Here is a 13236-nt window from a genome sequence, read left to right as displayed (position 1 = left end):
AAAAAGAAGAGAATTCTCAATGTAAATTCTGTAAGGTATCAAAATAAAATGGATGCAAACTCTCAAGCGAATAAGCAAAAAAGGAACAGAAAAACCACAAGAAAATTAAGCACATCAAGTGTTTTGAGTAAATGCTCTCAAAGTATTTGTACTACTTTGAAGAATTATAACTAAGTGATTACAAATGAGGGGAATAACTATATTTATAGTTGAGCTCTCTATGATCCAACGATGTAGTTTAAAAAACATAAATGATTGAGATTAAAGACAATTTATGAGTTGAAAATCTTAAAAGATTTACAAGATCTTCTAATATTAAAAAATATTTACTCTGGTAAAATATAAATTACTAAAATATTTACATATTCATCAAGTTGAATAGACGAACTGAATTCTCTAAATAATGGATCGGTGCTATTGAACCAAATGATTTGAAGTAAACGAAATAAATTATCAAATTATACCTTAAATATCGGCTCTTTTGTGCAGCCCGTAATACAAGTTTAGACTTTAAGCCCCAACGCTATGAAAAAATAGTTCAATAACACAAAAGGCAAAGCCTGAAAGCTTGGAAGTTTATAGTACTATAGGTGGATGCACCATTTTTTATTTAAATTATGTATCTGTAATAACACAAAAGGCAAAGCTTGAATCCTTTATTTTGGGGTAATTTTTTCAAAATTATCAATATTTATTATTTATGAATGACATTAAATCGGGTTGAAATAAAGCTCAAGCTTTTAAGGATTTTGCTTTTCATTTTCCTCTCTTTCTTTTCTTTTGTTTATTTGGTATTAAGTTATTTATTAGTATTTCCATTTTAAAGTTTAAAGTTAAAAACTTTACTTGGTTAAATGTTGAAGTTTAAAGTTAACTTTAATAATTAAAGTTTTTAATTTTTTTATTACTATAAATGGTAAAAAAGTTAATCTTATATTCATGTATTAGGCAATGCAATTAAAATTGAATGAAGCCAAGTCAAAATTTTCATTAATGCGAAAAAGAGGATTAAAGTATTCATTTTACACAGCGGTCGGTAAAACTGGAATCACTGCAGACTACTTTAGTTTGGAGTTCTAGCTTCTATAGAATAATTATTTCAAAGGATTTTCTGAAGGGCATTATGGCACCATAATCAGAAACAAGTCTTTAAAAAAAAAAAACCCATTAAATATGCAATGCAATGAGATATTTTAAAAGTTAGTATTTGATTTCTCCTAAAATTTTGATATAAAAATTAATAAATTAATATTAGATTATTAAGAATAAAAATTAGACATTAATAATGATGTGTTGGAATATTCAATTATTGTAAATTAATATTAAATTATTAAGAATAAAAATTAGACATTAATACTGATGTGTTGGAATATTCAATTATTGTGGTTTTGATCTTTTAAATTAATATACACTTATTTTAGAGAAAGTTAATTTCTCTTTCATGAAGATGAGATACCATAACCTTAATGTGAAACTTTAATTTTTAATTAATTAATTATTCATTAGAAATTAAAAATTAGTATTTATATATATTTGACACGTACTTTATTTAATAATTGAATCTAAGTAAATCTTAATTATATTAAATTACTTTTAATTTAAAATAATTTTTTATGATAGTATAATTTTTTATGGTAGTAAATAATATATAATTTTTTTATATGTAACGTCACACATCATAAAAATATTAAAACTCTTTTAACTTCACTTTTAATTACATGTAATCTTCTAATTCACCAATGTGCATAAAACTCTATCCTGCATCAAATAGTCCCATATTTCTAATCATATCCTATTGCTTTCTAAATCCCTATTATCACTGCAAAAAAAAAAAAAAAAACAAGAGAATTAGAATGAAGTTTATGGTAAAACCCAGACTCATGATCCATTCATTTTAATATTTATGTGTATATATACGTTATCGGAAAATGAAGAAAATATAGAGTTAGAAGTTAGAACAGATATATTCTTATCCTGTGTTTAGCTTGTCTTGAGCAGACCCTTTCCAAGAAGCAGCTCTCATGGCTAATTTTCGCAAATATCAACTATGAATATCGGCAAGGAAGGAGAAAAAGTAGAAGCTGTAAAGGGATGTTATAATTAGTGAAACTTTAGATATGGATGTGGTTGAATAATGAATATATATATTATATAGGTAAAAGAGAAGCTAAATTTCTGGCTTAAAAATGGGAAGGTGAAAAAATAGCTTTTGTTGGTAAATTAGGCAAAGATGGTGAGCGATGATGATGCATGGTTTGATGAGAAAGCAAATTATAAGTAATAAATTAATGCAAAATGAGGGTCCTCCAGCTAGCTACGTTCTTTAATGTACCCATATCTATTGACAAATTAGGTGTAAAAAGAAGAAATCAAACTTGTCTTTGCGCATACTAAATGCATCAAATTATGAAATTTCTTTAACACACACAAAATGACAGCTCAGTACTATTTTAATTTTCCTATATAAACCAACATCCCAACCATTCTATATATCTCACAGTTTCTGGTTTCTTACATATATATATATATCTATATATATATTCATCAACGGTGAGTGCTGCATGGGATGATGGTACAGTTTCAAAGGTGGTGTACGATGGATGTTGGCACGGATCAATCGGATCAAATCTCTCAGTGGACTGAGTCCTTTAATCTGATTGAGTCGTGCCAATATCAATCTCCCTCTCTCACACATACAAATATATATATTTGGTGTAAAGCATATATAAATGGTTTCGATATTTGTTTTCTTTTTAAACTTCATTCATATTCATGTTCATTGTTCATATGATCTTCATGCCATCAATCTGGTTGAATTAGCCTGTAAATGTCACAACAATTCTGTCTTCTTTTATCTTTCTTCTATATTCCCATTATTTTCATTCATGCTTCTATTCTGGAAAGGCTTAATGCTGTTCTAATTCTAACGTTTCTTAAATCCTATACTACATTAGGTGTATTCGCACCGCGAAGCTAGAAATTTTTATTTGGGTGGGGCCAAAATTAAATTATAATTTTTATGATGTAAAAATGTAATTTTACTATTTGAATAGTCTATATTTTTATAATTTTTAAAAGATTAATTAAAATTTTATTATTTTTAAGGGGGTCAACATGCAATTTTACCTTTATTAATTTAAAATTTTAAAAAATCTAAATAGAAAATTTTCTATTTTAGAGAAGATTGAGGCCCCAGCTAACACCCCTAGATACCCGTTTTTATATTTGGATATCATTTATGTAAGGGTGATGAGCGAAGTAAGAAATTTATATTAATAGTTGGGATAAAATTATAAGAAGCTAAAAATTTTGGGGATAAATTTGTACTATTTTAGCCCCGTTTAATTGTCAACTCTTTATTTCGAACTAACTGATTTAATAAACCTGACCAATAGTGGGTCAAAGCCTTCATCTACTTTGGTTATGCCTTGCCTTGCATTTTTAAAGGTCACAATGTTGCCGGGGTGCTAGATTATTAATCCTGAGGGGCCTTTCAATTGTTTTGACTTATAACCACCAAATTCTTTTTTTTTAATCAGATTATAAAAGTATTTATATTATTTTTTTTCAATTTGTTACTTGTATTTAACAAAAAATTATATATTTTACCAAAGTTAACAGTATTTACTTTTTAGCATTTAATTCGGATTTTAGGTTGATTTGATAAAAGTTAATTGTTAATATTATTAAGTTTGAATTTTTCATGATTTTGTTAATAGAATAACATTAGTGTTAATTGTGAATTTGCTTAATTTTGTGTTTAATTTATCAAATATAATCCGATGGATATAATTTAATTTCGATTTTAGAGTTAATTTGATGAAAGTTAATTATTAACATTGTGAAATGTCATCAAATAAATTCTCAAACTTGAATTAAACACAAAAAATTTAACATTATTATCTTCATATATCAAAATGTCAAACTCAAGTATTAAGCATTAAACATAATTTTTTAATTCATTCATTTAGTTAAATTGTACAAAGCTTAGATATTAATTGAATATTTAAATATTAATTACATGGTTGATTATTAAAAATAAAAATAAAAATCATTAAATCTTGACAAGTTAACAACCAATAGTTGACACCTGCGCTGCTATATATATTCCTCAGATCTTAAATACTTCTCATCAACAGCTAAGCACTGTGTTACTTTTAATCCTCTTTTTCCTTCTTAACTTATCCTGTTATCCAGTTATTTGGTATCACTTTTAATTTAAATAAGTAAATGAATCACTTATATTTTTTTATCAAGAAAATGTATAAATTGGTTTTTTGATATATTAAATTATGCACATGTGAGAATTTCATGTGATGATCTGATCGGTAAGGATATTTACTATCTCAGATGTAGTCTGAGTTTAAGTTATGCTAATTGCGTTTCTTACTCGAGTTTTATCTTATTATTATAATTCACCAAAAAATAAATTATACGCATGTAATATGTAATAATAACTTTAAGGAAATAAATGATTGACCTAGAAATTAAATTAAGTGTACTAATGGAAAAAATATTATATTAATAAAAAATTGCAAGAAATGACAGATGAGCTACTGATTTGACGGAGCTGTTATGTTTGGGAAGCTTCTTCAAAAGCAAATTAATACGGATGATTGCCCAGTAGAAGAGAAAACAGTGGAAAGATGAATGGCCGTGCATGCATGCGTGCTTGGCATTTCATGCGTTTTGGACAACCTAGGAACCTAATTTCACGTGTGAAATTGATAATATCAGTCACTTTCTTTAAACAGAGATTAACAGCAAAAAAGTTACATGTGCAAAATGATTAAAAATTGTGATAGAAATAATTAATTTTACCATTGGAATTTGTTAAGAGTTGGTTATTATTTGTTACAGGGTTGTTGAGAGCAGTTACCTCTCCAATGTTTTGCTATAAATACATTTCTTGTATTCGTTTAAAAGAAGAGCTGAAATAATAAAAACTTTTCTCTAGTTTTCTTTCTCCATCTCATTACTTGAATTTCTAAAATGGTACCAGTCAAAGCTGTTAGTAACGGGGGATAAGGTTGTCTCTTGTTGAATGATCACTAGCTCCTGATGAGATCAGTCAGGAGGTGTGCACTGTTAATTCAACTTCTAGTTTTGATTTTTTCTTCTCTTGTCACTAGTTGTACTTGTCATCTCTTCTTGGTGCAGGTCTGTCAATCTTCATTTGAAGGTATTTGCTAAATCTGGTGACATCTGTAGTTGATAATTTTCTGTGCCTTTGAAGGTATTTGCTAAATCTGGTGACATCTGTAGTTGATAATTTTCTGTGCCTTTTATGCTCTGTTTGGAGGATTTTCATCTATTTCTATTATTCTTGAACGTTATTGGGTCTAGTTGGTGCACTTTGATGATCTAGTCTGATGAATGAGTTTCAATCTGTTCATTTGTGCTACTTCTAGTTTCAATACATTAACTTTGTTAATCTTAGTTTGAGGTGATGTGAATGTGGTTAGTTATTTCTTTGTTGCTCGTGGATTAGTAAAATAGCTTGATCTGTTAATTATTGATGCTCTTGAGTAAATTCAATTTGGTAAATGGATTCAATCTCCTGTGGAATCTATTGTCTTGGATCAGAGTAGCTCTTGAATTATTTTCTATTGCTCTCTATCTGCTCGATAGTTTGTTTCTTTGGAGCTTATCGTAATTCAAGGTACCAAGATTACTTTAGAAGGATTCAGACGCACTATGTGTTTTAGATCTCAATGGATGATCTTCAAGGAGAATGTGTTCATTAGGATCCACTACTTCATACTTTATGTGGTGCTACATTGCACGATCATGTTTCATCATCTAATTAATGTCACAAGTTCGAATATGTAAGGTGGATCAATTTCTAGATCATCTTATATATGGTATGGTCAATGAAAGCAAAAATGCTAATGTTATCGAGGGGTTTTTACTAGATTTAGTTGGTATTGTTGTGTGTGAAAAGCTAGTATTCTAACAGTCTAGCTTCCATGTTTTTGTTCTAACTCTAACGAACTTAGTTATGTTGGTGAAAAGTTAATTGCTTAATAAATTAGCTGTGAAAAGCTTATGGCTTAACAGCCTAGCTTTCAAAAAAAGAAATTGAAAGGAAAAGAGAAAGATAGATGAAAGAAAAAAGAAACCATGACAAAAGGTATATGTTGAATAGAAGAAGGAAAGCTAGTAGCTTAATACCCTAGCTTTCTACGAAAGAAATTGGAAGAGAAAGAAAAGATAAAAGAATTAAAAAGGAACACAAAAAATGGAAGGGAAGAGAAAAGAAGTAGGGTGAATGATAGAAATATAATTCAACTGAATTATTTGGAATTTATTAGAGTTATGTTGATACACAATATCAATAGAGGTCAAGATGGAAGGGATAGCTTCTCCTTCAAAAAATAGAGTGAGAGTCCCCCTCAAACGAAGTGCCTGAGATTATTTTTACAGGTATACCGAGTCAGATCCCGGATCAAATTATTTCATATTTTATTATAATTGTATAACAAGATAGTTATTGTTAATTAGTTACTAGTTGGTTGAGACCAATTATCTCTCTAGTGGCATCAATTTTTTTCTTTCAAATGGAGAATTACACATTTATAACGATTACCTATAGGGGTCATTGACCTATTGATGGCCAATGCTGTGGGGGTTATATCCAAGATTAGTTGCTTAGGATGTGTTATATAATTGTTTAATTAAACATACCTGGCATGCTTGAATAATTACTTTAATTAATGAGCCCAATGAATTGTAAGTAATTGAAACATTCCAATTACACTTTTTAAGTTTTAAAGGAATAGATGTGAATCAGGATAATTACTTAGGATTATAAATAATTGCATTCAATGGGTTTACAAACATGTTGATATTTTAAAAAATATATTTTTATAAAATAATAATATTATTTTAATTTCAGTACATATAATTTATTTTGAAAAATTATTATATTTAGTTTACTAATCTCCTTTAAATATATTAAATATTTTATTGATGAAAGATGATTTATTACTAAATAATTAACTAATTATATAGTATTTATTGTAAATAATTTATACTAAATTACATTATATTTTTTATTTAATTTTTTTATACTTGGTTAATAACCATTCAATGGTAACAAGAGGTATATGTTTAATGCTAGACAGAGAATAACTCAACAACTATGAAATACTAAGTAATTTGATAAAATTGTTAGAATGTTTATTTTTCTTGTTAATTTTATTAGTAATCTTGAACATTTTCTTGGACTAACATATTAAATATAATGATTTGATTTTAGGTTTTGTTACTTATTTATAGGTTTTCTTTTGTTAAGCACTATTGATGATTGTTATAATATTTAATAAATTTTTAAAAATTTAAAATTATATAATTGTGTAATTTCAATTTATACCACTAAACATAACATAAAAAATTACAATGTAATTACATTTTACTAGTCAAACATATTTATAAAAAGAAAAAAAATGTAATTAGTACCAAGATAATTATATTTTCATCTAATAATTTTGTGACCTCTAAAGGCAAAAAAATAATTTCCCTCATGTAAAGAAGAGCTAACTTTTCATTGGTTTTCTTTCTCCCTTTCATTATTCTTTTACTGTCAGAACCAACCATGGTTACCTGAACTTGTAACAAATTGATACTCCTCCAATATGCTAAGGTTAAATACATTAAAAAAGAAAAGAAAAGAAAATTATAACCTCATTATTAATTAAAGGTTGTCTCAAAAGAAAAATTGTGAGGAAAAGAATTAATTTATCGAGATGTCGATTTTAATAATTAATTTTAATTCCGCATCCAGTGAGTTTATTATTATGAAGATAATATCATTCTAATGATCTGATAAATTATATTATTCAATATTAAATTTTAGTTTACAAAATATAATAATATCTTAAACTTTTACATCAAACATACTACTTAAGTTTGGGATGCAATAAACTAAATGGTAAACGTATTGAAGATAATTAATTCTTTTTTAACACACTGACTTACCTCTAAATAACTCCAAAAATGCTTTGCATTTTCATATATCTCCTAACAAATTTAAAAAAAAAAAAAACATTCCTAAGATTACAAAGTACTTTAGATTAATATTTCACATGTAAGGATGAAAGTGAAGATTGGTATGGCTAGCTTTACCGAGGCACGAATCCATCGTTTCATATATATTAAAAGGGTGTGTAAATTTGCATTTGACTCAAGATATGATGAAAATCGTCAGTTGGGTTGTCGATGGGATGAGTGTGAACCCCCTCGTAAGTGGTAAGGACCAGAGTTTCATCTTTGGTTAGACGTTGGACTTGCTTCTTTACATTGCATCCTTGATGTGTGCATCGATAGTAGCTTCTGTGCATGCAACACTATGGTCAAAATCGTGCTTTTGTGGGCATGAGATTTTTAACAAAGGCGACACCAAGAGAGTAAAAAATGATCATTTATCACTAATCCATTAGAATAGTGGGGAAACGCATGCCATGTAGATGCAATGGAAGAAATTAAGAAACAAAAAGGAAAGCAAACCAAACCTTGGGAATTTGTTGTTCTTAACAGCTTTTTGCCCATATTTCCTCCAACGATATCCATCATCAAGTATATCAACCTGACTCCTTGTTTGAAAAGCATACCTAGGCTTCCTTGTCTTCTTTTCCTTCTTTTTATTACGATCACCACCTGATTTTATCTCTGTTTCAGAACCAACAAATCCCCCATTTTCAACCACCTCTTTAACTTGTGCTGCTTGGATCAACTTGTTTGTCTTCATATCCGACAACAACATCCCATTTGAGGTGTCCCCATGAAAATTGTCAAAAACTTGAGAATTAAAAGCCATGTTTGATGGTAAAGAGACAGGAAGAAACATTTGATAATTCTCCATATATAATTAAAGAAGAAGAAGATCAAAGAAAGTTTAATGCAAAAAAAAGAGGCGGCGGACTGGAAGGTTAAATAGATATGTACAAATTCATATAACTCAGAAAGCTCAGTAAAAGAAGCTGAAAATATTCCAAGGGCATATTTATAGGGTTAAAGGTTTCGTGGACGCTACGATTGCTTTTCTTTTATTCTTCTCTAATTTCAGTTTCTTAAATTACAATCATTCTAAAATATTTTATTTTTAACCACCAATAAAATATTTTCATATCATCACATTTTAAAAACATACAAATACAAATAATATATTCTCTATATTATTTTAATTTTAATTAAAATTTTGAATTATCAAACTTTTTTATTTGATTAGAAGTTAAAAAAAAAATGAAAGAGAAGACAATTTTAAATGGAAAAAGAAAAAATCGACTACCTAGAAACTAAATTTTTTTATAGCAAAAAATTAAGAAAATATTAAATTTTGGGAAAAAAAACTAAAAACATTAAAAAAATGTAAAAAAAATGTTTGTTTATCATTTAAAAAATTAATTCTTTAAGTAATTTAATTAAGTTAAAGAATATAATTGATATAAATGAATGTATAACCTTTAAAAATAGATGATGTGGCAATATTTTAATGGTGGCTAAAAACTAAAATTTTTAGGATATTTTAATATAACTTATTCCCATTTTAAATTACACTCCACTTTTTACTTTATAAAAATTAACAAATTTAATCCACATTTAAATTTTTTGACATTTTTATAAAATTATTATCCCAAAATTAGCAGCTTGACAAATTATAAGTATGAAATTAACAAAAATAAGGAAATTATGGATTTCTATTTAATAAATTAGCAAAAATAGTAAAAATCAATAGTTTAAATTTTTGCATTTATAAATTAGGCTATATTATCAATTTTTATAAAATATGAGAACTAAATTATGATAAATAAAAGTAAAAAAAGTTCATTTTTTTTAATTTCAAAAGATTAACTAAATTATGAAATTCATAATTAATTTTATTTTTCAAAAGTAAAGGAAAATTACAAGTCCATTAGAGAATTGATTAGTAGAAAGTAAGGGGAAAAACTGGGGCGGCTCCGTCATCATCATTAGGGGGGGGGGGAATGAAACACATCACTAAACTAAATTTCATATAATATATATATATATTGAGTGTAGTGAAATAAAAATAAAAAATAAAAGTTATATATATTATTTAATTTAAATAATAAATTAAATAGAATTACACAGATCACATGTATAAAAGAATTTTCAAAGATTTAGTGGTTTTCTTAAAGGAAATGGGTGGGTGAATATGTGACTGCGCCTCCTCCTCGGTTTCCTGGAAATTTCATCAAAATTAATACCAATTTAGCTTTTATTTCGAAAAGAAATCCATTATATGGATATATTTCAGCTTTAAATTTCTAATTATGAGCATTTATAATTAATTAATAGAATGTAAGAAAATAATGTTTTTTGACATATAAATATTAGTAGTGGTGGACATAGATTAATGGCAAATCTCAATTGACGTGGCTACATATGTATATAACATGATTCTCCACCACATGCTATATACTTTTCCAAACCAATGGAATTGGGACCATATACTCAAGATTTTGCAACCTAATCTCCACATGTTTTCTCAACCCAAGACTATATGAAATGACATTTTTAATTTCCCATAAAAAAAAAAGAAATTATGACTACAAATATAATTAATACACCCCAATGATGGTAATCAATCATTTTAATGGGACAAATATGTAATATTATGTGAATTTATTTTTTTATATAATACTTACAAATTTTTTTTAGTTAATGTACTTAAATGTTATCATTTTATTTAAGATTGATCAAAATAGAAAATATTGACCAAATCCATAACTTACAGGATCAATAGTAGAATTTGACTTAATGAATTTAATTGTTACCTTTTAAGTCAAGGTTCAAATTTTAAAATTTGTAAAAGTTTATAAATTAAAATTAACCAAATTAAAGTACATGGATTAGATTCATAATTTATGCATAGTATAAGAATTAATAGCAAATTTTGACTTATAAATTATGTCAATGATTTATTAAAAATAAATTATGTATATTTATTTTTAAAATTATTAATAAACAAAAAATATTTAATGGATTTGTATTTGGTACATGATAGTTAGGAGGATTGTGGGGATCCCCCCGGCACCCTTCCGCAAGTCAGGATAAAGTTATATGGGCTGAGCCTACAGCTGAGGCCTTCTTTGTTAAAAATGTATACTGGAAACTTTGCGAGACAACATGGAATCCGAAGGACGGATTATGACAGATTCCGTGGAAATTAAAGAACGCCTTCTTACTAATGTCGAGTGTGTGAAGAAGGGATAGAGAGTAACAATTCATGTGGATTTTGTGACACCCCAAACCCAATTAGGACAGTCCAACCCGAATTTCAAACGTCATATTAGCCACCGAGGTGACTTTCCATTTAAAACTTTATGAACTACACCAACCAACCATGCACACCACACATTTGCATAATATTTTATATAAGAACTAGTCTTATGTGTATGTTTTTTTTTAAATTAATTTTTTCATTCACACAATTAGAAGGTATAGGTTGTACCTTAATACTCAACGGTCTCCCTTAGCTGAAAAAAAAATCATTAGTTCATTTGATTATCATCACATTAATTTAGTAATAAACCATCCAGAAAAACAATCAAACAAACAATTAAAACGTTCAAAATCCCCCCAAAAATTAAACAGTTCGAAATGTCCGTTTAAAACCTCTTGGAAATTTTATTTAAAAAGTCTAAGTCTAATTTTAGTACTAAACCCGTGGAATGACCCACATTGCCTTCACTTTGGAGTTTAAAAGTTCAACACACATACTCTAAAAAAATGCCTTGCGTTGGATCACTGATTTACCACCCTCCTCGTTAGCCCACAAACTATTTATTTGTAAGGTAAAGTAAGGAGTGTAAGCTTGGTAAAGCTTAATGAGTGCACAAAGAATTGCCACAATTAGACATAAAATCCGTAGTTGAAAGAAAACATACTAAATCATGCAACCATGGCATAGCATCAAACATATCATAAAGCAAACATAATGATATATAGGCATAATGTGACATGGAGCATATATATAATCGATAATGCATTGGATAAGCGAATCTCCAAACATTCCTCATGGCTCATAAAGTCATACGTTATCTTCATGTAAGTGTAGCACGAATGCTCACACTCTCCAAACACACCATGCTATCTACGGCGAATGGAGCTATGCTCCGACATTCTCTTATCTCTCTAACGCTATCTCTAGGCCACAATGCCTTAATACATAATAAAAATGGTTACATATAATCACAATGCCAAAATATCCACTTATACACATATCCGCTCACCGTTTTATACAAACTTTCTGTAATAGCCCAATTTTGGACCCATTCGGAACAGTGGTTTTGGGACCACTAATTCGAGGAAAGAGAAATTATTTTAAATATTATTTATGTGTTATGACATGATTATATGAGAGTATGAAAATTTTGGTGAATTAATTTTAGCGATTTCATGCTTAATTGTGAAAAAGGACTAAATCGCATAAAGTGCAGAAGTCCTATTTTGATAGCTAAGGGTGTTAAATAGATAGAGAACCAAAATTGAGGGGTCTTTAAAGGGAAAATATACCCTTAAAATATAGGTGGCCGGCCATAGGGACAAAAAGGGATGAGAAAGTCAAAGTTAGGTGGCCTAAATTAATTAAAATAAAACCTAAGAAAAAGGCTATCATCTTTTTTGTTTTGCTCCTTCTTCTCCACCGCTTTTTCCTCCAAGAAAATGGCCATGGAAGCTTGAAACTTTTCAGCAACTTAAAGCCTTTGCAAGTAAGTAATTTTGTGGGCTTTTCTTGAATATTTTTGTACTTTTGAGATCCTTGTAGCATGAGCTTTCAAATAAGGGGACTATTTCGCAAAATGGTTGAAATTTTAGGGTTTTACCATGAGAGTGTTCATGTTTTTTCTGAAATTTTATGGAATAAAATGAATCTTGGTTATTAAATAAACAACTTTTGTGAAGTAGTTTTCATGGAAACCCTAACTATGGACCATTTTGCATAAGTTGTGAAATAGATGTTACATGTGTGTAATAATGAGAATTGTGGGCTACTCCTAGTATGAAAAGTATTCGGCTAGGCTTGGTTAGTGAGAAAATGTGATAAAATCAATTTTCGGACCTAGGGGTAAAATGGTCATTTTGTGAAAGTCTAGGGGCAAAATGGTCATTTTGATAATTATGAATTTTTGAGTGTATAGATTAATATGCTGATGAAATGAATGAATTTTTATCATTTTAGATTAAGAATTACAAAATCCGGGCCTAAAC

General features: G+C 28.2%; 1 protein-coding gene and 2 long non-coding RNA genes across 3 annotated transcripts; 1 reads left to right on the top strand and 2 right to left on the bottom strand.

Moving 5' to 3' along the window:
• Positions 1-1679: 1679 nt before the first annotated feature.
• LOC121208187 (uncharacterized) lies at positions 1680-2108 on the bottom strand. The gene is made up of 2 exons (XR_005903135.1): positions 1960-2108; positions 1680-1819 (listed from the first exon to the last, which is right to left on the bottom strand). It is a non-coding gene; the product is annotated as an uncharacterized lncRNA (long non-coding RNA).
• Positions 2109-4947: 2839 nt separating this feature from the next.
• Positions 4948-5437, top strand: LOC107896093 (uncharacterized). The gene is made up of 2 exons (XR_001683587.2): positions 4948-5078; positions 5161-5437. It is a non-coding gene; the product is annotated as an uncharacterized lncRNA (long non-coding RNA).
• A 2374-nt stretch (positions 5438-7811) lies between these two features.
• Positions 7812-8979, bottom strand: LOC107896094 (probable WRKY transcription factor 75). The gene is made up of 2 exons (XM_016821233.2): positions 8514-8979; positions 7812-8334 (listed from the first exon to the last, which is right to left on the bottom strand). The coding sequence occupies exons 1-2, from the start codon at positions 8861-8863 to the stop codon at positions 8157-8159; spliced, it is 528 nt and encodes a 175-aa protein (XP_016676722.1). The 5' UTR covers positions 8864-8979; the 3' UTR covers positions 7812-8156.
• Between the last annotated feature and the right edge of the window lie 4257 nt (positions 8980-13236).

Source organism: Gossypium hirsutum, chromosome A10 (assembly GCF_007990345.1).
Source record: "Gossypium hirsutum isolate 1008001.06 chromosome A10, Gossypium_hirsutum_v2.1, whole genome shotgun sequence".
Taxonomy (NCBI): Eukaryota; Viridiplantae; Streptophyta; class Magnoliopsida; order Malvales; family Malvaceae; genus Gossypium; species Gossypium hirsutum.
Note: the sequence above shows the minus strand (reverse complement) of the source record. Positions and strands in the feature narration are given on the sequence as shown.